This window comes from Protopterus annectens, chromosome 2.part2 (assembly GCF_019279795.1).
Source record: "Protopterus annectens isolate FY-2018-M chromosome 2.part2, PAN1.0, whole genome shotgun sequence".
NCBI classification, from domain to species: domain Eukaryota; kingdom Metazoa; phylum Chordata; order Ceratodontiformes; family Protopteridae; genus Protopterus; species Protopterus annectens.
In genome coordinates this window covers 1,089,256,558-1,089,284,433 of record NC_056730.1, presented here as the reverse complement: position 1 = coordinate 1,089,284,433, position 27,876 = coordinate 1,089,256,558, and the positions used below count along the sequence as shown (strand labels likewise).

Genomic DNA, 27,876 nt, shown 5'->3' with positions numbered 1-27,876 from the left:
ACCTAACCCATACAGTGAAAAATAGTGGTCTTATATATCTTATACTTTAGGGGTTTGATCCTAAATAACTTGTAAAGTAATGCACTTTCAAAACAGACGAGCTATTATTTTAATTACAATGTTGTTAGTTTAGACCTTCCTAGCTATGCTTTTTAACATTCATAATCAAATACAAAGGCTGATGCATTCAGACTTAGCAGGACAACTAGCAAGTTAATGTAAATCAGCCCGTGTACAACATAGAACTGTTTTAAATACCATTTCTTATAGTTAGCTTGGCTAAAACTGTGGTACCCAGAAAAATGCATCAGTTTCCTGACTTAACTAGTCATATGAGGATGTCAATATTTTGGGGCTATATAAGGAGCTGGAATGATTATTTTATGCTTCTTCTGTGCATATTCAGTAGTAGAGGCTTTTAAATAAGATGACCCACACACTGAGCAAAGTGACACAATTAGTTTTAGGGAACAGTGTCCTAGGGTGTTTACTAAACAAAAGTTAATACTTGGTGTCCTAAAATGCATTCTATAAAATAGACAGGAGTCAGAAGGTCACTCTTATATGTCACCTGACAAGAGGGAGGTCATAATGTCAGTTCCAATATACTTGCACTTAGTTGTATTTCCACAATAAAAAATATCCTTCACTACCTCTATGCTATGTGTCATGAATGCCACCAGGCATAAAATCTGCATAAATGTATACATTTTGGCTATTTTTCTCTCTAAATACAGTCTTCTAGTTAGACTGCAGAAGCACAGAGACAGAAATCAGAAATAAGTACCATGCTTAAATATTTCATTCTTATATTTCTTTCAAGAATATTGGTTTCTCCTTAGTTTTTGCAAAACAGCATTTATAAAGCAATAACATTCATTGATTTTTAATGACTATTAAGTTGCAATGATTCAGTCACTTATGACCTAACCATAGTATGAGACACCATGACAAATACTGCCAAGACTTCTTGTGTACACAGTTTAAATTATTGTTTTTCAAGTCTGTGGTACTTCAATCAGTTTTGTACATTTTTCCCAAACTCATGTTCACTTTAAGACAATAATATAATTGATGACTTAGAAAGTCACCTATAGTGTTCTCATTCTGGCAGCTCAAAAGAAATCTTAGTGTAACTTATTGATTAAACATATGATTTCTGAGGCTGCTGACATAACCACAATAGAGTAATAAATAGAACAACACATAATGTAGTGTTTATATTGCATAAGTGCATATGAATGATAAAACATATTTTTCAGTGTTTGCCTTGCATTTATCAGCAGTCTCTGCTGTGAAATGAACACTCAGATTTCTGAAGAATACTTGGAATTAAGCTGTTTTTAGTAAAATCTGACTTTACTTTGTGTGAATTGTCACTGTTAGATTTACTTCTGCTAAAGTTTTGTGTAGGCTGGATGGGTACAGACTGCCCCCGACTTCGCACAATGCAACTACATACAAGTCGGAAAAAAGCCCGGCGCATTTCTTTGCTAGCCAGTGTATAAATAAGTGGATTCAAAGCAGAGTTAAGAACAGCCAGGACTATGAACCACTGTGCTTTGTACAAAATGTCACATTCCCGACGTTGACAAGCCACATCTACAAGGAAAAGGATAAACAGTGGGGACCAGCAAGCAATGAATACACTGACAACAATTATAACTGTCCGTAAAAGAGCCATTGATCTTTCTGAGTTATTATGGTTAGTCACCCTGCGGCCACTGGTTTTTACCAGTATGTAAATGCGAGCATAAAGTATGACAATGGCAACTAAGAGTGCCATAAATATACTAATAAGTACTGTAATATAGTTTTTGGAATACAAAGGCAAAAGTGTGGAGCAGTTAGGAAGATTTCCAATGCAGTTCCATCCAAGGATTGGCAGGGCACCAAGAGTAAAGGAAATAAGCCAGCATGTTCCAATCAGGAGAAAAACTCTGTATTTCTTGTTTGCATCATAAGGTCTCATTTTGATCATGGTCAGATGCCTTTCAATAGCAATGGCTAATAAACTTAGAGTAGATGCCCCAAGAGCCACAAACATACTTCCTTCTCTTACAAACCATGCAGTCACTGACATAGTCAGTGTCTTTTTTCCTGACATAAGGATGTTAACTTGGTAGGTTATGCCTGCCAACAGATCGCAAAGTGCTAAATTGCCAATGAAAAAGTACATTCGGTTATGGAACCTATTGTTCTTCCATATAGCAATTAGCACCATCAAGTTTTCTAAGACTATGAGGCTACAGACAATTAAAAAAGCTAATGTAGTTGAGCTTATATTGCCAGTTTCATTTTCTTTTTCAAGCAGTTTTCCTGTATAGTTGTAGTGAAGTACAATCAGGGGGTTACGGGACTCTGTCTCAGAGCTGTTGTTAGAAGATCCTGCTGTCATGGTGGATCTATGCAGCAACAATTTTCTATTTCTGTCACTAGAAGGAGCTCAAGCTGTAAACCTCAAGCACGTAAGAAAGAGCAATGCAGTCGGTCAAGTTGCAACGTCCCCTACTTGTGATGCTCAACTTCAGAATCCATACACCCTGAAAGAAAAAATAAAATATTTAAAAAATGAGGACAAATCACACACAGAATCTGAATAAAACCTTAAGATTTAAGGTAACATTTCATGCTCATTTGCAAAAAGTTACAAAAAAATCTTAAAAAAGACATGGATAACGGTTTCAACCATATCATTTAAAAAAGTTAAGTCAAAATGTAAATCGTCCAATACCTTCAAGAGGCTAATGGGCTTCTTAGACCTAACAGTCAAGAAGTCAAAACCTTGCCCCTTCCCAAATGATGTATATACATGATTATATCATCTTTAGTAGAACATACTGATGTGAGAAACACAAATGAGTGACAAAACTGAGTGAAATGTGAGTGACACAAAATGAGAGAATCACACGACATTGACAACTTCTCTTACACTATCAGTAAACAGCAAATACAAAACCCAGATCAAGCATTGTGTGAATACTGGTGTTGTTAGGGAAGGGTTTACAAAGGGTTTACAGTAATGTAATGTGTAGGATTAGGTACAGGGATAGGGATAGGGTTAGGGATAGCACACTTGAGAAAGGAAGACAAGGGGGGCTTCACTTCAGGCAGAACACAAAATCTGTCCCCCTTACTTTACCCTAGCCCTAACCCACGAACACTCACACATATAAACTTCTCGCTATAAAACATGCTTGCACATTTACAAAATCGCAACCTTTTAGTTTGTGTTTACATATTTTTGCTGTTGATATTATGTGGATTAGCTTATTTTACGTAGACCCCCCCACACACATGTATATATAACTATATATATATATATATATATATGGGTCTATATTATATCCTCGAACGCTTAAAAAAGCGAATGCTGATTGATCGAACTTATTTTTGCGAAACTGCAAAATATCGAAGCAGCAGAAACTCGAAATTTTTCCTAGGGAAAGAATTTGGTTGTCCGTTTCTGTTGCTTCGGTATTTTCAGTGTTACGGTGGAAAGTTACTGGTCGGATTCAGGTAAGTGTGCGATTGTGTGGATGTGAGTGTTAGGGTGATTTAGGTGAGTTAGGGTTAGGGCTTGGGTTAGGTGGGTGTGCTACTGAGTGGACATGAGGGTTAAGGCGGATTTAAGTGAGTTAGGGTTAGTGAGCGGGTGAGGTGAGTGTGCGATAGTGACGGACCTTAGGGTTAGGGTTTGGGTTAAGGTAAGTGGGTAGTTAGTGGTGTGTGCATAGTTTAGTGTAGGGTTAGGTATCAGATTTTAGGTGCATGTGTGTGAATTTCTGTTTGTTTGGTGTGCTTGTGTTGTGTGTATGTGTTTTGGATCAGCGATTTTTTTCCCTGGGAAAAAAATCGCTGATCTGACAGTTCGAGATTGTAAGCTTTTGCTTAAATTAGGTCGATCAATCAGCGTTCACTTTTTTAAGTGTTCGATGATATAATATAGACCCTATATATATGTATAGAGTGTGTGTGTTTGTGCGTGTGTGTATGTGTGCACGTGTGTGCATATGTGTGTGTGTATATGTGTATATATATATATATATATATATATATATATATATATATATATATATATCTATATATGGGTCCACTATGTAATCCCAAAATACTAAAATCCCATATTTCAGTATTTTGAAATTACATAGTCGAAAACTCAAAGTTCTAAAACCGGCAGAAGTGCGAAATTCAAAATTCCAAAGCACGGAGATGTTGAATTTCTGCTTTTGCTGGTGCAATGTGTGGCTGGATGGGTTGAAGTTTAGGTAAGTATGTATGTGTAAGTGTGTTGGTTAGGGGTTTAGTGTGTGTACGTGCGTGTTGTGACTGTGATGTATGTGTGAGGGACTGTAAAATGTGTGGGTGTGAGTTTCCTTTGTGTGTCTGTTTGTGCGATCTCGAAGTTAGAATATATCAGTAGGGGTGGTGTGGGGGGTCTACGTAAAATAAGCTAATCCACATAATATCAACAGCAAAAATATCTAAACACAAACTAAAAGGTTGCGATTTTGAAAATGTGCAAGCATGCTTTATAGTGAGAAGTGTATATGTGTGAGTGTTCGTGGTTTAGGGCTAGGGTAAAGTGAGGGGGACAGATTTTGTGTTCTGCCTGAAGTGGAGCCCCCCTGCTTATCTGTAGTGTAGTATTATTTATTTGATTGTGGGGGGGAGTTGTGTGTATGTGTATGTGGGTGCTGTATGGGTAGAGTATGTTCGGGATTTTGAATTTCGTGGTTATGCGGTTTCAGAAATGTGTGTTGTAGTTGGCTTTTCTGCTATGTAATTTCGAAATACTGAACTTCAGAATTTCGGCATTTTGGGATTACATAGTGGACCCATATATATATATATATATATATATATATATATATATATATATATATATATATATATATATATATATATATATATATATATATATATATATATTTAGTTTACTATCACAATCTTGAAACCCATAATCCTGAGATCATAGTATTGAAAGACTCCGCCAGTGTGAATCTAGAAATGAGTGCTAATATGGGTCCTGCAAGGTGACAAGTCAAGGAATTCAAAATCATGGTCCTCAGCATTTTGGTCTTTCAATATTATGGGCCTCACATGTAGGAAACTTCAATCCTACACCCCTCTAAATTGGTGGCTCTGCATTGGAGAAGATGGCTAAAGTCCCCCAAAAGGACTCCACTGTCTTGCACAATCCAAAACAATGAGGTGAAAGTCAGCACAATATTACATTTATGAACTAATGCCATTCATATGCCAGTCCTGGGGTGACCCGTAACTATGCCATTCTAATTTAATAAAACTGTAAGTCTGTATTATGTTATGCAAAGAAAATGCATCATGAAGGAATGGACCCTAGTATCTTACTCCTTAAATTAATGTTCAGCCTCATATAGTACCATAATAACTTCAGGAAAAAATACTTTTATGTACTGGAAAGGTACTTTGAAAATGAACATATTTATGAGGTAGTACTGAAACCACAATGGAAGTAAGTGACTAGTTTATAAATAATTTATTTAATTCTGATTACCCAGCAAGCTCCAATGCTTCCTGTAAATTATTACTGGAATACTTTTATTATGTTATTTTACAGGCATGCCTATATGAAAAAAAAAACTATAATTGTATTTATTTATTTTTGCAAAACAAATTTTAGCTGCAAATAGAAAGAAAATGCAATACAAAACATACATGTCTGGGAAGTTGACAGCATCAGTTTAATTAATATGTTCATATCTTGGTTAGACCCTCTCCTATTTCATGGTTACAACTATTATCGTGTCTTATGTCTAGGAAAATCACTTTTTCCATATCTATGTCAGAACTTTTATGTTAGTTAATATTCTCATGTATAAGATAGTACTCACCAAGTTCTAATCCCAATATGGATTTTAGATAAAGTGCTCATGTCTAGAGAAGCTCCTCCATCCATGCATAGCTGACCCCAGCTGCTCCTTCATGCCAAACTCATCCCTGAGGGACTGCATTTTCAGTACTGTGTCCATTCACTTGAACATGCAACTCATTAAAGTGTTGTGCCAGACAGCCGGATGAATAAGCTCATTTAAAAGTTATTTAAATGCATTTCACCTAAATGCATCTCATTTCAGTGTTATTTGAACACTGTCTGGATAGCATAAGTATGTGAAATAAATGCCATGCGTGCCTATGCAGATCAAAAAGTAGCAATAAAATTGCATGGTATATCATGGCACAGATGTCTGCAAACAGATGTGAGCAATGGAACCCCACCTCTTGGTTACATGCAAGATAAAGAAAAAAGGCAGCACGATCTATGCAAAGTAGAAGCTGTGCAAGAGTTGAGGTAATTTGTAGGCATTTGCAATGCAGCATGTTCCTAAGCAGTCTATTATGCTGCTCCAGATTGTTAACTGTATTACACTATAAGCCTTGTATGCCTTTATGTGTTATGCAAGAAACAGTGGCACCTCCATTTCGGTCAGCTACTGTGTACTGACATAGCTCATAATTGTAAAACCTGTAAAAAATGGTGTCAAAGCCATGGCCTCAAGCTCAATGCCAAAACGTGTATTGTCATCCCTTTTGGTAAAAACTCTGTACCCATGAACTGCCACATAGGCGGTAGTCTACTTAACACCGAAAGTGTGATAAGAGACCTTGGGACACAGGTGGACAGTAGTGTCTCCTTTGATAATCACATCGCCACAGTAGTCTGGAAATCCTTCTACGTGGCACACCTCATCACAAAAGGTTTCTCATCCAGGAAAAAAGAGGTCATTGTTCCCCTCTACTCATCACTCATTAGACCCATTATGGAGTACAACGCCCCTTTTGGTATGTACCTCGCAAGACATCTACAACAACTGGAAAGGCCGCAGACATACCTCACAAAGAGGATTACCAGCCTCAGACAGATGCCCTATGCAGACCATCTCAAAAAACTCCAGCTTTACTCTGTCGCATATTGCCTACTCAGAGGCGATCTCTGCCTAACATACAAATCTATGTCAAACCCAGAGTTGTTGGACATGCTCCACTTAAAAAAATCCCAATCCCACCGAGCTACATGCTCTAGGGACCTAAACCTTGTCATCAGAATAAACAGAACATGCTGGAGGGATAGATTCCTGTCCCAGAGACTTCCCATACTCTGGAACAAACTAGCTATCGATATCAGACAAAGCTCCTCATTAGCCCTCTTCAAGAAAAATCTTGATTGGATGGGAGATAGGAAATTCACCCCAGGGATCAGTTCTGTGGCTCTGCTTGACAGGGGCACAGGAAAATAATATTCTTGGGTGGCAAAAGCCAGGGTACCATTTGGCTAGGCTTATATAGGCCCTAGGGCCAATAGCCTAGTACCTACCTATGAACCTATGAACCTCTCACTTTTTAGGTGTTAGACATTTTATGCTGAAATGCTGTTTTGCATTTCTGACTGTGCATTACTGTTATCACTCTTTAGTCTGAAGGAAATATTTTACCACCTGCCTTTGTGGATGAAAAAATGATAAAGAGTATTTGAAATATATGATGCAATACATTTAAAACTTCTGAAGTTAAAATATAGTCTCACTTTGTCAATTCAGCATTAAAAATTATAAAACTATCAACATTTAAGATCTGATCACTAGCTTTTTATATAAATACTAGTACATTTTAGTATACGCATGGATGAAGATTGACACAATAATCTAATTTCCTCAGAAGAACTTTAGATATTAAATCAGTGTGAGGGAGAGCATAAGCTAGTGGCATGTTACAGAACATTATGTGCATACAACTTAGCTTATGTAGGACTGTAGTACAGAAGTAAAAATATCTGAGCAATACTACAGCTCAGCTCAGTTGCGCATAGACAAGATCGTCACATTCATATTCCTGTGAAATGTGATAACATTTTTGTTATTGAGAAGACAAGTAAATTAAACACAAACTAGTAAACCAACACAGCTGAAATGGAGCAGGAAAAACGGTACTTCAAACGACCAAAAATATAAGGAAATTTATTGAAGTTTGTTAAAATAAAGCGCTTTTCGTCTGGTTTAATGACACAGACTTCTTCAGACAATTACTTCTAAAAAAGGCTTGCTATATATACACACAGTTACAAGGAGAACCCAATCAACAGGCAAAAAGCAATTACACAATTAAGCAATGAACTACTACGTACTGTTTTTTAAAAAGGCAGCCACAAATTCGTAGCAGCAACAAAAAGTGATGCGTTAGCATTTGTTACTAAAACTATTTTGTCAAAACCACACCTATTAAATTAATATAACTTTGACTTCAGAAAAGCTAAAGACAAAAATGTAATTATATAATATTGATATAAGAAACAGTAAAAAGTTACAAATGTTTAAACATATTTAAAAGTAATGACATTATAAAAGGCTTAAGTGAATAAAAAACTAAAAAATTAAAAAATTAGTAGGCACACAAGCATTTACCAGGATGAAAAGTCTACTAACAATAGACCTGTACAAACAAACTTGTCATCTACATAAACTCTTGATTTTCAAGATACTGCTTATTGAGCAGTTTTCATTGAGACCAGGGGCGTTGAAGGCATTAAGTCTAATCTGCCAAAGCAGTTCTAATTCCTCTAATTTAAAACCTGTTGGACCACCTCTTTCACTTGCTATAACCTGGTCGATGACCATGAATTTGAAGGAATGGTTGGGAAAAAGAGAGATATGTTTTGCTAGAGCATTGTCATGTTTAGAATGCTCGTAAATACGGTCTCTGAGACGGCGCTCCGTCTTGCCTACATAAAATGCAAGACAACTTGCACACTGGGCCAGGTAGACCACCATTTTCGAGTTGCAATTGACCCCATATTTCAAGTTGTAAGTATAGTCTTCAAGTTTGAACCTATTAGATTCTGTAATATACTTGCAAAAATTGCAACTTTGACATTTATACATACCCACTACTCTACTTATAGGTCTCTTTTGACACTCAAACAGGTCTTTTAAGTTTTTTACTCTCCTAAAAATCACTTTAGGTTTGATCCCCAATTTCTGACACAAACCCTGATCAGTCATAAGTACCGCCCAATTTTTGTATAAAATCTCAAGACAATCCCTACTGTTTGTACTGTAAGTTGTTATAAACATAGAGCTTTCGTTAAGTGGGTCAGAAATAGATTTAGACCTTTGAGAAGGATATGGATCTAAGTCAAGAATAGTATGTTGGTCGAAGTGGACCTCGTCTAGAATAGGTTTATAAATGCGTTTATCACATTTTTGGACCACTTCTTCTACAATGTTGCTGACCAAGCTGTCAGGGTATCCTCGATGAAGGAACATGTTTTTAAGAAAAGTACATTCATCGAGGAAATCCTGGTTAAGCGTAACAATACGGGCTGCTCTGACTAGTTGGCCTTTGACCACAGCTCGCTTTTGATGATACGGGTGACAGCTTGTATAATGCAAGAAAGAGTTTGAGTAAGTACTCTTTCTATGAATGCTAGCTGTAAGTCTCTGAAGTTCAATGTTTTTCTTCAGCTGAATGTCCAAATAGGCAATGGAAATGGTGTTAAAAGTAGATGTGAACTGGAGAAAATTAGTAGTCGCATTCAAATAATCTACAATTTGTTCACTGATTGTGACATCACCGTCTACTACTATAAAGATGTCGTCGAGGTAGCGGGTGTAGTAAATGAACCTGTCACTAAAGCTACAATTGTTAAAGACAAAGAGGTCTTCCCAGTTGGCCATTACTGAATTAGCTACACTAGCCCCACAAGGTGAACCCATGGCGACGCCAACTTGTTGTAGATAAAAGTTGTCAGCAAACATGAAGTAGTTGTTCTCAAGTATCAAGACCAATAATTCATTGACTAAAGATATCTCAACATTTTCACCTCCATTCTTTCTCATAAATTGACTGACCCATTCCAAAGCTATGTCGTGTGGTATACATGTATACAGGTCTTTAACATTGACCGTGAGGAAGTTGTAGTTACTGCTAAAGACGAGATTTTTAATGTTGTCAAGAAAAGACCAAGAATCTTTACATATGTGGTTGATTTTCACCAAATATTTCTGTAGAATGACATCTACCACTTTTGCACAAGGGTACGTAGGTGATCCTCTACCGTCCAAGAGTGGACGCATTGGAGGGTTGACAACATCATTGTGCAATTTAGGTATTCCAAACAAGTAGGGAAATCTTGGGTAAGATGTACTCATGAAGTTGAAGATGTTCTGGTCAATTCTGCCTTCAATGAACATCTCTTCAATACTGTCCTTTATGGTTTTATAAGCGCCATTAATTTTGGATCTCGAACTAAGTGAGTAAGAGGGACAATCCAAGAGTTGGAGCATTCTTGACTCATAATTGTCTTTGTCAAAAATAGCTAAACCCCCACCCTTGTCTGGTTTACATATTCTAATATTATTAAATCTAATGCTGTCTATACATTCCTTCTCAGCTTTAATGTTGTTAGCAAATGAAGGAAAATTATGACCGAACTTAAACTTTTGACGAATGTCAAGTTCGCATAGTTGTTTGAAAATATTTAATAATGGATGCAGTGATGGGTTAAAGACATTTGGAATTCTATAAGGGTTTACATTAGAAGTAGAATTACCAAAGAACAATAAATTCAAGTTTAGTTTCCTAGTAAACAGTTTAATATCTAGGATAGTTCGAGCTAAATCCAACTTTTGGTTAGGGACGTACGTGTGACCTTTTGCAAAAAGTTCCACTTGGTCTTGGGTTATGTTAACTGTAGAGTAGTTGTATACTTTAAAGTAATTTTCAACATTAGTCAAAAATCTTTATAGTAGTAGACGGTGATGTCACAATCAGTGAACAAATTGTAGATTATTTGAATGCGACTACTAATTTTCTCCAGTTCACATCTACTTTTAACACCATGTCCATTGCCTATTTGGACATTCAGCTGAAGAAAAACATTGAACTTCAGAGACTTACAGCTAGTATTCATAGAAAGAGTACTTACTCAAACTCTTTCTTGCATTATACAAGCTGTCACCCGTATCATCAAAAGCGAGCTGTGGTCAAAGGCCAACTAATCAGAGCAGCCCGTATTGTTACTCTTAACCAGGATTTCCTCGATGAATGTACTTTTCTTAAAAACATGTTCCTTCATCGAGGATACCCTGACAGCTTGGTTAGCAACATTGTAGAAGAAGTGGTCCAAAAACGTGATAAACGCATTTATAAACCTATTCTAGACGAGGTCCACTTCGACCAACATACTATTCTTGACTTAGATCCATATCCTTCTCAAAGGTCTAAATCTATTTCTGACCCACTTAACGAAAGCTCTATGTTTATAACAAATTACAGTACAAACAGTAGGGATTGTCTTGAGATTTTATACAAAAATTGGGCGGTACTTATGACTGATCAGGGTTTGTGTCAGAAATTGGAGATCAAACCTAAAGTGATTTTTAGGAGAGCAAAAAACTTAAAAGACTTGTTTGAGTGTCAAAAGAGACCTATAAGTAGAGTAGTGGGTATGTATAAATGTCAAAGTTGCAATTTTTGCAAGTATATTACAGAATTTAATAGGTTCAAACTTGAAGACTATACTTACAACTTGAAATATAGGGTCGATTGCAACTCGAAAATGGTGGTCTACCTGGCCCAGTGTGCAAGTTGTCTTGCATTTTATGTAGGCAAGACGGAGCGCCGTCTCAGAGACCGCATTTATGAGCATTCTTATGCAATTAGAAAAAACAAACATGACAATGCTCTAGCAAAACATATCTCTATTTTTCCCAACCATTTCTTCAAATTCATGGTCATCGACCAGGTTATAGCAAGTGAAAGAGGTGGTCCAACAGGTTTTAAATTAGAGGAATTAGAACTGCTTTGGCAGATTAGACTTAATGCCTTCAACGCCCCTGGTCTCAATGAAAACTGCTCAATAGGCAGTATCTTGAAAATCAAGAGTTTATGTAGATGACAAGTTTGTTTGTACAGGTCTATTGTTAGTAGACTTTTCATCCTGGTAAATGCTTGTATGCCTACTAATTTTTTAATTTTTTAGTTTTTTATTCACTTAAGCCTTTTATAATGTCATTACTTTTAAATATGTTTAAACATTTGTAACTTTTTACTGTTTCTTATAGTCAATATTATATAATTAAATTTTTGTCTTTAGCTTTTCTGAAGTCAAAGTTATATTAATTTAATAGGTGTGGTTTTGACAAAATAGTTTTAGTAACAAATGCTAACGCATCACTTTTTGTTGCTGCTACGAATTTGTGGCTGCCTTTTTAAAAAACAGTACATAGTAGTTCATTGCTTAATTGTTTAATTGCTTTTTGCCTGTTGATTGGGTTCTCCTTGTAACTGTGTGTATATATAGCAAGCCTTTTTTAGAAGTAATTGTCTGAAGAAGTCTGTGTCATTAAACCAGACGAAAAGCGCTTTATTTTAACAAACTTCAATAGATTTCCTTGTATTTTTGGTCATTTTAAGTACCGTTTTTCCTGCTCCATTTCAGCTGTGTTGGTTTACTATTTTTGTTATTGAATTATTTAAACCACACACACACACATAAGCAAACATATATATATATATATATATATATATATATATATATATATATATGAAACTTATATAGCTACCTATATTTTGGTAACCAGGAAAGTCCAACTGAGGCAATGGACCCATTTTTAGTGGAGACCCAGGGAGAAACCCTCCACAGATTAAAAAATAAATAAATAATAGTTGATGAACAATTATATACAAAGGGAGAAAAGCCTTGTAAAGGATTAAATATTTTACAATTAGTTGGGGAAAAGCTCCACAAATACACATAAAAATGTTTTACACTACCTAATATATAATTAAATATGAGAGGAGAAAAGCCCCACAGCAGATAAAACTCTTTAGAATTGATTGGGGTTACCTTATTTACAAGGGAGTAATAGCCCCCACAACAGATTGAAATACCTTTATGATATATGGCTAGTAAAAATTGTGACCAAGGATTCAATATGTACAGCAAGTAGCAAGACACCTTTCAGATGTGGACAGCCTATGTCAAGTAAAGTGACATGGAGTTTTTCAAAATATTGACTATAATTCAAGTAATATATGGAGGTGAGAAATAATAGAATATTCTGATGCCATAATACACAGAGTAATAGAATAAGATATGCAGGAGGGAAAATTAAGGACATTCAGAGAGAGAATGGAGTGGAAATAAATAGTACTAAGTGTCAGCTACTGTGATGAAGAAATAGAATAGTTTGGTATCATTAAAGTGAGAGCTACTTTTGATGTTAGGCCATTACTACTTGCTAAGATATAGCGGTGTTAGTGACTCAGAGTGTGGAAGGCATAGTTATAGTAAGTAGGTGGCCATGCATCTGTTATGAGGGGTGTGGAAGGACAGGTCAAGGTATCAGATAGATATTTTTACATTGGTCTTGAAACTGGAAAGGTTGCTTGTATGTTTAAGAGATAAAGGGATAGAGTTCCAGGAGTGAGAAACATGGCTGGGACAGACAGAAGTTCCTGCTGACAGTTGTGGTTTGTAGGTAGTGATGACTATTCTGTTTTCAGGTTGAAGTGGCCTAGCAGGGGTGTATGTGTGCAATACAGCCTGGTAGGGCTTTGGTGCATTCTGGTTTGTATATTAATTTGTGGACTAGGAGTAGCTGGATGTGCATAAGTTGCTTGGGTAATTCAAGCCAATCTAAGCTGTTTTAGGGCTAAGCAGTGATGGGAGAGTTAGTAGCAAATGTTGCTATTTTTATTGTAGCACTGGTTTAGCTGATTTTCTATGAAACATGAAGATTAAGCAGTAGTGGGCAGCCATACAGTAAAGTGGGGAGTAGGAATGTAGAGGCCAGAAGTTTCCTAAATGAATCAGTTAAGTAGTTTTTTGTTCTATAGAGCGGCCCTTTTTTGTTGATTTTTTATTTTTTTTTGATAACCTGTTGTACGTGCAAGTTAAGTTTCAGGCTATTATCATTTGTCACTCCGTAGCATATTGCCTACTCTGAGGTGATCTCTGCCTAACATATAAAGCTATGTCAAACCCAGAGCTGTTGGGCATGCTACACCTAAAGAAATCCCAATCCCTCTGAGCTACACGCTCTAGGGACCTAAACCTTGTCACCACAAATAAGGTCTAGATAGGCTGTGTGGACCACCTTACCCTTGTCCATGGCTTTGGAGACTGATTTGAAGAAGTCAATCAGGTTTAGGAGATAAGATCGGCCCTTCATGAGCCCAAACTGGGTGGGGACCAGTGTTTGAAGGTTGCCAATGTCTTTGTTTATAAGTTCCATGATAATATGCTCCATGGCCTTGCAGATAAGGCTCATCAGACTGATGGGACAGTAGTTTCCGGGATCCAAGTTGGATCCCCCCTTGTGGAGTGGGATAACTGTAGCTCTGCGCCACTCAGTTGGCACGAAACCTGAGGTGAGGCTATGATTAAACATGACACTTAGGTGAGGTGCCAGTTCATATTGTAGTTCATGTAGTACACAGCCTAGGATGTCATCTGGTCCCATGGATGCTGTATTCTTAGCTTTGGAGAGTGCATTTTTTACCTGTGTGGCCATTATTACCGGAATTTGGCAATCTTCCGGTATTGAGATGGGCCATTTAGGGGGTGAGAGGGGGAAAAGGTTGCACCTCCCAGGGAGACACACACACTCACAGTTGGCAAGTGCAGGAATCAAACTCATACCTAATTACATTATGATACTACAGCAGTATACTACAGCAGTACATATTTACATGATGCGCTATACACATTACTAGAGTAATGTAGAGTAATTGGGTTATTAGCAGTACAGATTAAAGTGGAGTCATCTACATATTGCATGAGGGATGCATACCTTTGGTGGACTGTAGTTTGTTGGTAAATATGTTGAAAAGCTGTGGCCTTAGCATGGAAATTTGGGGAACACCTGTTTTGACAGGTAGGAAGGATGAGTAAGAATTGACCATTTAACAGACTGCAGTCTATTGGAAAGATAGCTGGTGAACCAGTTGGTGGAAGTGGCTGATAGGTCAAGTGAAGAGAGTTGTTTTAGAAGTAAGCTATGGGAAATGGTATTGAAGGCCTTGGCCAGATCCAGAAACACAACAGATACAGTTGGCCTTTGTCTCTGGCTTAGTTAATAGTGCTGGTGAAGTTTAGGAGTGCTGCAATAGTGCTATGTCCTGGTCTGAAACCATGTGTGTGTGGGGGGGGGGCTGTTTGTTTATAAATGTTCCATTAGTTGATTATGAATGCATTTTTCAAGGGGGTTTGAAAGAGGGAAGAGAACAGGCATGGGTACAACGTTTGTATATCATTGCAGTTACCTCCATTTTGCAGTGTGATGATGTGAGATTTTTTTCCATATGGCTGGGACATGTGATTCTTGAACAGACCAATTTATGAGAGAGGATACTGGAAAGGAAATTGAGCTGGCTATTTTTAAGAAATCACTAGGAATGTCATCTGGACCTAGTGTTACTTGGTTTAATTTGCTTGAGTTATTTCTTGATTGTTGTCGTGAATAGACTGAATGTTAATGGAATTGGAAGGTGAGGTTGAGTGGGATACGGTCAGATTATTCCAGGATGTTGACTTGTTTTGAGTTTGGCTGTGAAGTAGTTTAGGAATGCCAGAGAGATAAAGTGAACACTGAAAGAATTAGCTGCTTCTTCTGGTGAGGAATGGGGGTTGAGGTTCGGTTGTCCATTTGAAGCATGGTGTAGTATTCTATGTATGGTGACCCAGAATTGTCTAGAATATTTGTAGCATCTATTCTAAAAATTATAGTAATAAAGTTTCTTGTCAAGTTTGATCTCACATTTGGTTTTATTTCATATATATTTATATTGTTGAAGATTGCTTTCTGTTTTATTATTGAGCTAAGCCTTCCAGGCTTTATTTCTATTCCTCATTAAATTTTTGGTGGGAGTAAGCCAAGGAGCAGCATAGTTTTGTACACTTTTAAGCCTAAGGGGGAGCATGCATTTCAGTAAGTCAATAAAATATCTTATTAAAATAGTCAACATCATTATCTAGTGTCAAGACTTTTATGATGTTCTTGTTGTGAGATTGCAGTAAGGTGTTAAACATTTTGGGGTTGTTTACATATATATATATATATATATATATATATATATATATATATATATATATATAGATAGATATATATATAGATATATATATATATATATATGTATTTGTGTGTGTGTGTGTGTGTGTGTGTGTTATATAAGTTATTGCTGCACACCATTTTATCGTGTCTGACACATAGTACCTACTCTGAAAATATGCAACAAAATAATGTAAAGGTGTAGGTATCTGGCACTTCCAATGCAAAAAGATAGAGGAAAAGTTGACGAGTCTGATAAAGTGTCATGAGCTGTGGAAGTGCTTATATGTTTGTGCAATAAACTATATTTGGTTTTACCTCAGTATGTGGTCAACTTATTGTCTGTTTTGTATTAAGAAAATTTGCTAGCATTTGCTAAATAATGACTCTACTTTGAATTAGGTGTACCCCAGACTAGACGTATTTCTTATAAGAGAAGTAAAATATTAAAGATTATCAGAGTCACAGTTGCTACAGAGATGTAATGCTGAGATATGTAACTTAATATATAGCTGCAGGGGCGCATTTCTGTGTGGCACATGTTCACTTGATCTAATGAAGTTTGTATGAATATATTAATAGAAAAAGTTAATGATAAACATAGGTTTGCATGCCTTAAGAGTGTGTAGTACACACCTTAAAAGGTTCTTGTAGCCTGACATATGTTGGGTAGACCAGTAGGAAATTTAAAAAACAGACTGCAAGAATACGTTAGAAACATCAAGCATAATATAATTGTGAGTCATGTTGTTCAATTGTTTGTTGGAGATCAGCAAATCTATGCTAATGTGTTGTCAGCTAATATCTTTAGGTTTCTTAGCTGCAGTTTTTAACAGACTCCCTTTCTCCACATATGTTATTCAATGTAGTACATTTGAACAACAATCAGCACACATAAAAATGTGCAACATTATCTGAATGGCCGTGTTTAACTTCACACACACCCTTGGCCTTCTGCAGTAGGCTATTCATCACTCTGTTTATTTTTATATTTCAAATCATTTCTGAAAAAGCCATGCAAAATGACAGTTTATTTCCTGTTTGCAGTGTGCAGTCATACCTCTGCTTTGTTTTATTTTTACTGTAGCACCAGTGGTTAATCTGAAGGGGGGGGGGGTTGTCAGAGAAACTTTTTTTTCTGGCACTTTCTGAATCTGAAACTTAACATAAGTTCATGAAGGTGCAATTTCCTAATTGCAATATTCTTTACATGTTACTAAGCTCTGCTTTTTATATATTTATAAGTTGTTGTGTCTTTCGGCTTTTCCCGGTTAGGGGTCGCCACAGCGGAACTCCGGTCCGCTAATGATTGGCAGTAGATTTTTACGTGCCGAGTTGCCAGCCCTGACGCACAACCTTCAATGAAGGTACGCCCATTCATGCATGTCTCCACACAGAAGATGCTCTAGCTGAGAATCGAACAGGACAACGTCTTACTGTAAGGCGACAACACTACAGCAGCACCACCACCGCAGTACTTTCTTTATAAGTAATATTAGTAAATACAGATTAAATCTTAATAATTTGTGATTATATAGTTTTTATAAGCTGCCTTAAAATTCCAAAGATTCAGATTCTATTTCTGTCCCATGCCAAAATATATGGAAGCACATAGTCCCTATAGAGAGTACTTTATAGAGTTTTAGTCAGTTTATTTTACTTTTTAGTATTAATACATTTTGTTCTCTGCTTTAAGAACCACTGCCTTAAAAAAAGCTGTAATATTGTCTCTGGTACATGTACATTCATTATCATTTAAAATGCTGTCTGACATTCTCCCCAGATCTTCACTGATGGCGTCATTTTCTTAGGGTTTCCCCATTTTTTATTATCATAACGGATGTTGTTTTCAAGTCGCACGATGATACATTTGTTCATATTAAAGGAGGGGGTTAGTATTACAGCATTAGGGGTGGATTTTTCTAGATCATCTAGGAAAACTTCAGCATCAAATATTGCAATGACTATGCTTTGCAGTCATCAACATATTTGGATATCAATAGTTTGTTTCAGTTTCACAGATGAGAATAGTCTAGAAAGAGGTACTGTGAGGTGACACTGCTGGAATAGTCCCACAATGACAGACAAATGTACACACACACACACACACACACACACACACACACACACACACACACACACACACACACTGTGGTTTAATCAGTGCTTTACCCATTTAATGATATATGGATTAATATTGAAGGTTTTTATTTACCAGTTATTTCCTTATTTAAAATAAGCTTGAATGAAAGTCACATATTATTGTGTCCTCAAAGAATGCCACTAAATTCAAAATGCTATGTCTCTTTAACAGACTAGTGCTGTTTTACATGTCTAACAGAAGTATGTCTCCTGAGGCACTTTAGATGAGTTGCATTTTGTCGTTCTCTAATTTTACATTAAATACTGGTTATACTGACAGAAACTAAAATGTATGAAAGTTAAGTGACTACCTTCTTAGCGAATTATCACAAATACAGCCCCTTACCATAGGCCCACATCATATATTTTGTTTAACATGAGTAATAAGTTATTGTTCAGGTTTTCCATTAATGAGCACAGAAAAGTACCAAATATTTTTTCTGGTCCCATACTATCTAAGCCCCCCTCCGCTTTCTTCTTACATATGACAGCAGTTATCATCTTATCTTGTCAGCTGTTATATAAGTAATGTTTCCTTTTGTCTCCAGAGCACATTGACTTGTAGCATTGGTTATTATCGAATTCTGCACAAAATTCTCTGCAAGTACATCTATTATGTTCTGCAGCCAGGTGATCATTTTATCATTTGTTGGTACCATCTTACATCCACATTTCTTCCTTTGGGTGTTCTGGTGTAACTGAAGAATCACATATTATTGCTTTCAGTCTTAGATTGTAAGTGGAAAGTATAGTTATACATGGAGGATTTGATTACATAATACTTTGTTTAATCTGGACTTTTCTTTGTGACAAGACACATTTATTTCTTCCTGATACTGCTGAGAAGAAAATTATTGCAATAATCGTACAATGTCAGAAAAACACAATGCATCTCTCATGAAAGCACAGCAGTGCAGCAGGGTACAGACTACTCCACGAAGACTGAGCACGGATGTGGTACATTGTAAATGCATTACAGTTCACTTCTATTTCATTGTGTTATATCTGCAGTAAGGAGAACATCCAAGCAGTAAAACCATAGCTATTACATTTCTGCTGCCTGTTAACTTCACTAAACACTATTTTCAGATAGAATTTGTGACTGTAGACTGACAAGGACTAAAGGCTACTCAGCTGAGTTAAGCTTTTACAGGAAATACTATTGAGCAATCTAGGTTTAATATTCTAGGAAAGGTAAACATATCTTTGGCAACAACCATCACCATCACTAATGCAGTGAATGATTAGACAATACATTCCATTCTAGTGGTAGTCTAGATCCAAGCTGTTAAAATAGCACTTTTTCAAAGGTAACCCGAAAACAGGTGTAGCTCCTTAATGATAAAATATATTTATAATAAGAATGCAAAGTAACAACTGCAACGTATGCTGGAATCTTCTCATCTCATGCAGATTATATACTAATCAATAGACAAAAAATACTTACCTCCATCAGACTCAAATATTGCAGTAATTCCAAATGAAGATGGGTCCATCATTTTTTTCCTTTTAAATGGATTTGCCCAATTAGGCTCTGATGTATCTAAGTTTTGAAATTTTGAGACAAGGAATTTCTGTGAAATGCAACAGTTACAGAGATAGTTTGCCAAGCATCACATTGGCCTAGCTAATCTCTTGTATGCTGATTTTAATAGCCCTGACTCACAAAATAATGTGCTCTGATATTTAATATAATTCATAAAAATACCTTTTGTACATATATCTCTTTTCTGAATGTGTTTCTATACTATACCTCTGCCAGACACTTTCTTATTTTGTGACAAGATTGGGAATATACCATATTAAAGTATATGGGAAGGTCTCCTACATTCCTTATTATTTACATTATATTTTGGTGTGCAATAAATCAGAGGTGTTGATCATATAATGTTACAGTTTATTATTTTTCTTCACTTTTACAGTGGGTCATTTTCCACTATGATGGCAATCTAGCCATGTGAATATATATCGTTTCTACAGGCTGTGTTGGAAAATATAGGTTACACATGTTTTAGTTACCCTAAATGTGTTTACTGCAAGCTGCTGTCCACTTCCCCATAACCTTTTTTGTCTTATCTGCACTCCACTTCTTAAGTGCTCTTTTAAATTGTCTCAGTTTTCTTCTATTGCCTTCTGCTGTCTCCACTGATATTGTTTTTTTTTTTTTTCCTTTGCCTTCAACAGTCTCCACCTTCCTGTGAGAGCTATTCAGAACTACTGTATTTCTACATTTACTAATACTAATTAGCTTAATCAATAAGCTGTTGAATGTAGTACTGCCCACACACACACACACACACACACACACACACACACACACACACACACACACACACACACACACACACACACACACTTAAAGTCACTCTCTCTTCTTACCTGTCCATCTACAGTTGTTGCATTGTCCCTGTTGTTGCAGAACTGTGCTTTCTCCACAATCCACTCTGTCCCACTAGACAGTGGGATTAGTTTGAACCCCCTCTGTCTCTCCACACAACTATATGGCTCAGCTAATTTTATAATTTACTATATCACATCCCTTCTCTTCTCCACCAATCCTTCTTCTTTTCCCTACCATATCTTCTTCCTTCAATTTTACATATTAACTTGCCCCACTTACAACTGCAACTTGTGTTTGTCAACAAGCTCCCTGTCATCTTCTTTGCTCCCCTTCTATAGCAATGACACCTTTCTGGCTTTTATCATTCACTAGCAGTATATTTAGTAGATTGTTATGAATGTTAACCATGCACATCAAACAGCTTATTCAACGTTCATTTGTGCTGTCTCTCCCTAATGCTGATGGACATTCCTTGTGCTGTCAGACTTTTGTCATACCACAGTATTTACTCCCAGGTGGTTTCATAACTGGATTATATTTTACAAGATATGTATACTAAGGTTTACCTTTCCCTTAGTATGCCAAGTCCAATGAGGGTATTCTTCTAGCCACATTAAACACATTGAGCTTGTCTGGCTATCAAAAAATAGCACTGATGTTGCGTTGTCACTTGTCACCGAATCCTATCTAAAACCAGAGGATGACTATCCTTTTAGTAATGACTCAAAATTACCAAGCTTTTAACAGTATTGTATGTGGCAAAAAAGTGAGAGGGATGGTACTCAACTGATTCCCATGACCCTAATGTGTAAAATGATTGTTAATTCTATCAACCACACCAAGAAGATTCAAACTGAGCTCATTGTGGATTCCTTGAAAGATAACCATCTAAAACTCAAGATTGGACCTGCTTAATTCTAACACTTATCAGTCCATGTATTCCTTCATCTCGCATATTTAATCTTCTCTTACAGTTATAATCTTTACAGACTTATGGAAACATCTTCTAATTATATCCACCCACAATTACTGTTCTTCTGTCTTCATATCCAACATCCATTTTGTCTGCTTAGTATTAGTTCTTGGCATTATATTAGAAAGGACTGACTCTACTGAACTAACAAATTACCAGAATATTCTGTCTTGTTACAGCATCATGCCTAGCATGGTCTCTGAAAAATGTGAACATTATTTCAGCCTTAATCTCACAAACTACATTTATTACAAAATGGACGAAGGTTCCTTCCCTAGTGCAGTTGCTATCAATGTAAACAAAGGCTTTGATTTGGTCTCCCACTCATTCAATGTGAATGCCTCATAGCTTAGACAAGAGACTCCCATCTGGTACTACTACTGCCAAAAGCCTGGTCTAGCAGACTAAGGTGAATAAAACTATGTCTAGACCTTTCCATTACTTCCAAGCCATCCCATAGGCTCACTTCTATGAGGCCTTCCACATCTTCTTAAACTCAGGTGTTATGCAGAATCCTTGGGAAAATATCACATGCTGTGCTGAACATATGGTCCCATCATCACGTGATCACTTCAGACCCATTCTTCTCAAAGACTTTATGTCACTCAGCTGATGGCAGGGTATTAAAATACTAACTCTGAATGCTGACTAAACCAAATCCATGTAGTTTAAGACTACTAACAAGAGATGCCAAGAATCACAGGACTGCACCATCACTGTTTTGTGACGTATGGAAACTATACATTCCTTCAAATGCCTTGGTGTTATGCTTGACCCCTCTGAGTAAGATGTTTAACTATGAATGAGATATCTTCAAATGTCAGGAAGAATGTTCAGCCACTGTATACATATCTTGTTTTAATATCAAACATAGAACTTAATGAATATTCCTCATGATTCTAATATACATTATATGTTAATTAAATTACTCTAGAATAAACCATAAATTTTTTAACTGTGGATTTTTTGAAAAAGCTGAAACAATGCTACATATCCATTTTTGATTGTATAATGGTGTGTATTGATTCTGTTGTTTACTCAGCTTGCGTATTTTAGATATGCAACATTGCATTGCAGGACAACTAATTCCCAATTGAATGTAATCAGCTTATATGCCATGCAAAGTGCCTCACATCCGAAAACAACAAATGCCAGCTTTATTCAAAATCAATAGAAAACCGACCAAACTGTCAAAAGAAACATAAACTAAAAGAAATTACCACCTCTAAAATATAAGATGCAAAAAACATATATTTTCCAGGGAATAAACCCCTGCCTTTGCAGCACCAAATTTTATGGCCTGAATGAACACGCAACCTAAATGTATTGTTTACATTAAGTTAGTTAAGTTATATGCCCTTGAGTCAAAATGACTCTATGGGAAGGCCCCATATGGTTCATATACCATGTTACAGAAGAAGAAGATGCCAGAGCTTTCTTTCACACTGATGCTGCCCAGTTGTGCCCCAACTAGGTTTCAAACCCAAGTCTTGCAGATGGCAATCCTTCACCATAACCTCTATGCTATCAGTCTGGACAAGGGATTGCATAACACACATATTACACACAGACATATTATTTATGGCCTGGAAGCATTCAAGCTAAATTTGTTATTCACCTTGGCTTCTGTGGCCTTCTGGTCTTAATGAAAAATTACTTTTTAAGTAATCTCAGTCATTTAGTCCTATTTCCATCCTGATACGTTTTTCTGTGTCTGCTCGTTATTGCATTTACTATTCTTATTACGTGTTTTTCTTGTGATTACCTGATTTCATCTGTCTGCTTATAAACTGTGCTACCTTAATTAGGTTCCATAACTGTAATTTTCAGGCTGCTGTGCTCTGTCCATCCCATTATCCCTAACTTGTTTTCCCTAATTCTTTCCTTATTTATCTCTGATGTATGTCCCTCAACCCCCCCCCACACACACACACACACCCACACACACCACACACACACACACACACACACACACACACACACACACACACACACACACACACACACACACACACACACACACACACACACACACACACCTACTGCTACACACACACACACACACACACCTACTGCTACACACACACACACACACACACACACACACACACACACACACACACACACACACACACACACACACACACACACACACAACACACACACACACACACACATGCACACACACACACACACACACACACACACACACACACACACACACACACACACACACACACACACACACACATCTACTGCTACACACAAATATACAAGTGTAAAAATACACATTTGTTAAATAAGATGGGGCTGATCTACATGGACCTTCAGGCTCAGTCCAGGAGTGCTGTCTTGTTAATAGGCATATGAAGGATGTATGGGAATCAAACTTAGAAATGCCAGTAAGTAGGAATATTAGCCACAGATTTAAACCTCTCTGCTAAACTACCAACTGATCTCATTTATCTCGAATCACTTATTCTCCTTTGCTTCTCAGCTAACATAACTTTTTTTTTTAATCTTACAGGTTCTCACTGAAGATGACTTCCAGTACAGATGTCACTTTTAACCTGTATTTTCTATTAACAGCATCCCTTTATAATCGATTTTTGATTTGTTTCTATAGCAAATGCTGAAAAGCACTTAAGACTGGATGTCACACACAAACTGCTTATACATATATGCAAATATAGATACAGGACTGGAGAATACCACACAAACTACAAAATGAAAATGCATTTTTCAGTGAAAGAAATGGAGTTTCATCAGTTACAAATAAAGTATATCATAATGTTTCTGAAATGGGCAAGCTCCCCTTCACCCATTACATGTGGGCAATTCACTCCCACACCTCATTACTTAAATGTTCTAAGGTCATGGTAGCAGATCAGTGAAAAAAGACAAATATACCAACATGAAAGGCACATTTCTCTGCAGCAGACACAATCAAATCATAACTGAAGTAGAACTGCAGTCACAATTTGGCAGCTTGCACCACATATCAGCATATGCTCCCCCTGCTCCGGCAGGCTTCCTTCTGCTCCAAAAGAAGGCTTTGCCAAAACAGGTTGAGGAAGAGTTAATGGAGGAACTAAAGCAATGCCTACTGCAGGATCATGAACTGACAGTACAACAACAAAAGTGCAGCAAGCCAGGCTTTCTCATCACTGCCTTGCTATTCTTAAATAAGTCTAGTTCTACCGGGTGGTACATTATTACTTGTACACCAAGTAAGGACTGGAACTGGAGTAGCTCTAAACATAATTGAAATGTGATCATTTTAAAGATAAATAATTTCTTGAAATTAGAAATGTCCCCCCCCCCGTCTCAAAGTTCCCTGCTGAAGAGTGTCTTCCAAGGCCATCCACCTTGAAATTAAAACACTCTAAAGAATCCTGACTAAGTGAGAAACAGTAATGTTCTTGGAAGCTCTAGGCAGGATAAATAGCACAGCACTTGAGTATGGTATACATTGCATAGCAATTGAGTATGGGATACATTGCATAGCAAGCAATATTGTTAGGACTGAACTTAGGGTGCCACATTGTTTCTCAATAGCCAAATGCTGCAAATGCTCAGTAGTGTTAAACAATCTTTATGAACCCTACACTGAAAGTGCCTTACTGACGCAGAAAAAAGCTCCCAGGGTGCAATACTACAATTCTCACAGATTGTTTCTGGTGCTTGTGGGAGTGAAGTTCCACTTTGCTCCTCACCATACCACATTCCCACCCACCCTTATGTCATTTAATTTATACCCATCTAACTACTCCTTCCAGTTTCTTAACCAGACATCTAACCAGTGAGAAATCCACTTCTCCTTTGAAGCACAACTACTTGACAAATCAACTGACTACCATTAATTCCCATTCAATATTTGATCACCACTTACTCTTCCCTTTTATGTCCTGACTCAGTTATTCCTTAGCCTATTCCTTAGGGAAGTAAATAGTGTGGGAAGAAATAGCCAGGGAATTGTTATGGCTAGGCTTGTATAGGCCCTAGGGCCAATAGCCTAGTACCAACCTATGAACCTATGAACCTAATAATCACTATCTTAACATAAATATATTCATAACTCTGTTCATTATAGTGGCTATAGCCCATGACCAGATAGGCTACTAAAATGTTCATCAGTTTCGTACAGCCTAACTGCTAAATACGTTTCTCTAAGTCATTATATCTTAGTCTCCGACCATAAGTGGCAGATAGCCTTTTAAATTCATTCATGTTTCACACACAGTGTCTACTCCAATCTTACAGCCTAGTTGGCAGATAGACTGCTATTTCTTAAACATCATCACTCCTTTGTCTCCTAAATCTCATTATGTTTTTCATACACTCTAGGGAAAACTCCTTCTCCCTGTTTTCTTCAGCCTAGGTGGCAGGTATGCTACTTCTTATACATGCTCATTACACATCATTCTCGTACATCCGTTCTTCCTATAGCCTTGGAAGCAGATAGACTTCCTCTCCTTCTTCCTAAACCTTACCATTCCTTTTCATAAACCTTGGTGTCAGCTAAGGGGCATATCCACCTCCTCTCCTATCTATATCTGATTTCCATAGCCTGGGTGACAGGTATGCTATTTTCTCACACCCTACCATATTTCTTTAGCTTAAGGTGGCAGATAGGCTGCTGTTTTCACTGCAGTATTTTTCATACAGCCTAGATGGCAGCCAAGCTGCATTTTATGCAACACCTTTCATCCTACAGCATAGGTGACAGATATGCTAATTATACACATTCTCTCTTAACTGATATGGCCTCAACAACCTCACCTCTTCCATTGGGGACAACAAAAAATACATACCGTCTCTTACACACTAAACCAGGAGTCTTACTACTTAGCTCAACATGTTTAACCTCAGGACAACTGTCTTAAGGTTTGCTCTTCTCCCTGGCTGCATATGGTTATCTAATTCTATTCCACCTTCCATTACATGTGAACCCAGTCATCACTGTCATGATAATTGCAAATAATTATTTCCCCCAGAATTTCAGCACTATTCCGAATAGCTAACCTATACTTAAAAATACCTAATCCAAACCTTCTTAGTGCGCCAATTCCAATTAGCATCATAATGGAATTACTTTCTAAACATTTCTACCTGCTACTCAAACTCTTCAAATCTGGGGATATTCACACTAACTCAGGCCCAACAACCCAACATTTCCAGGCCTTATCAATAACAAGATAAAATCTGCAGAATAAGTTCATAAAGATTGCTTGCCTTAATACTTAAAGCATAAACAATATACGTGCAACAGTGAAAGCCTGGCTAACCAATGAACAACCTCATATTGTTACCATATCTGAAATCTGGATGAAAAATCATATAATTCCATCTTCATTTATTCACTCTAACTATTCTGTTATCTCCAACCTAAGACCAGGACCCATACTACATGGATGTATCTTGTTACTAATCAAACAAAACTCCTCATTTGCAATTATAAAGACTAACCCAATGACAAGTAACCAGAATGGGTACTATGTCACATTACTACTGGAAATCCACATACCTTACCACAGCCTGTCTATATACCCCCACCTTTCTACCCCAACTCAACAAAATAGAGTTCAGGAAATATTTCTTAAGAATACTGCTAATCACATTGCCATCTTGGGTGACTTTAATACAAATGCCATTGGACCAGATGCTAAGCAACTTAATAGAATGTTACAACCATGCAATCTTGAATAACTTGTTAAAATTAACCTTTTAACAAGTAATGATCCTACGTTAGACTTAATATTATCAATAACATTAAACCTAAGGGCGGATGTTCCCCATAACAGTTTTGTGACCATTTTTTAGTAGTATCTCACTGGTCTTTAAAACCATAAAAATACCTCCCCAGATAATACTGGGTCGGCATTTCCTTGAACAACAAATTGCAGAATTGGAAACTGCACCAAATTGTATACATTGGACAGCATTACATGAAATTATTGACCATTCATTGGCATAAAATTACTTCTTCACCACCTTATCTTTAGTGCAAAATATTCTTTCCCAACTACCAAAAGAAGACTAAGAGGGCAACAAATGATATCAAAACAATGATGAAATATAGGGATAATGCCTGGAAAGCAAGGAAAGAAAACCCACAAGATAATCATTTGTATGAAGCATGCCTCATCTTTAAGAAAAAAAACTAGAATAGCAACAGATTCAGCAAAAGCCAACCTGTCTGAGACAAAAACAGACTACAACTAACTAAACTATGCTAATCAACCAGTTCTCTAGTTCTCTAAATTTTGCAGAAAATGATAAATCTTTCTTAATACAAAATATAAACAGACTGCTTTAAAACCACAGAT

The 27,876-nt window shown here is 36.9% G+C and overlaps 1 protein-coding gene across 1 annotated transcript in view; it reads right to left on the bottom strand.

Moving 5' to 3' along the window:
- Window positions 1-27,876, bottom strand: part of LOC122795884 (sphingosine 1-phosphate receptor 3-like) — a 49,314-nt gene that overhangs the window by 853 nt on the left and 20,585 nt on the right. The window contains exon 2 of the mRNA XM_044064308.1: window positions 1-2,543. This exon is cut by the window's left edge and continues 853 nt beyond it. Coding sequence (XP_043920243.1) covers window positions 1,280-2,398 — 1,119 coding nt within the window. The 5' untranslated portion in view covers window positions 2,399-2,543 and the 3' untranslated portion in view covers window positions 1-1,279. The remainder of the gene's footprint in view (window positions 2,544-27,876) is intronic.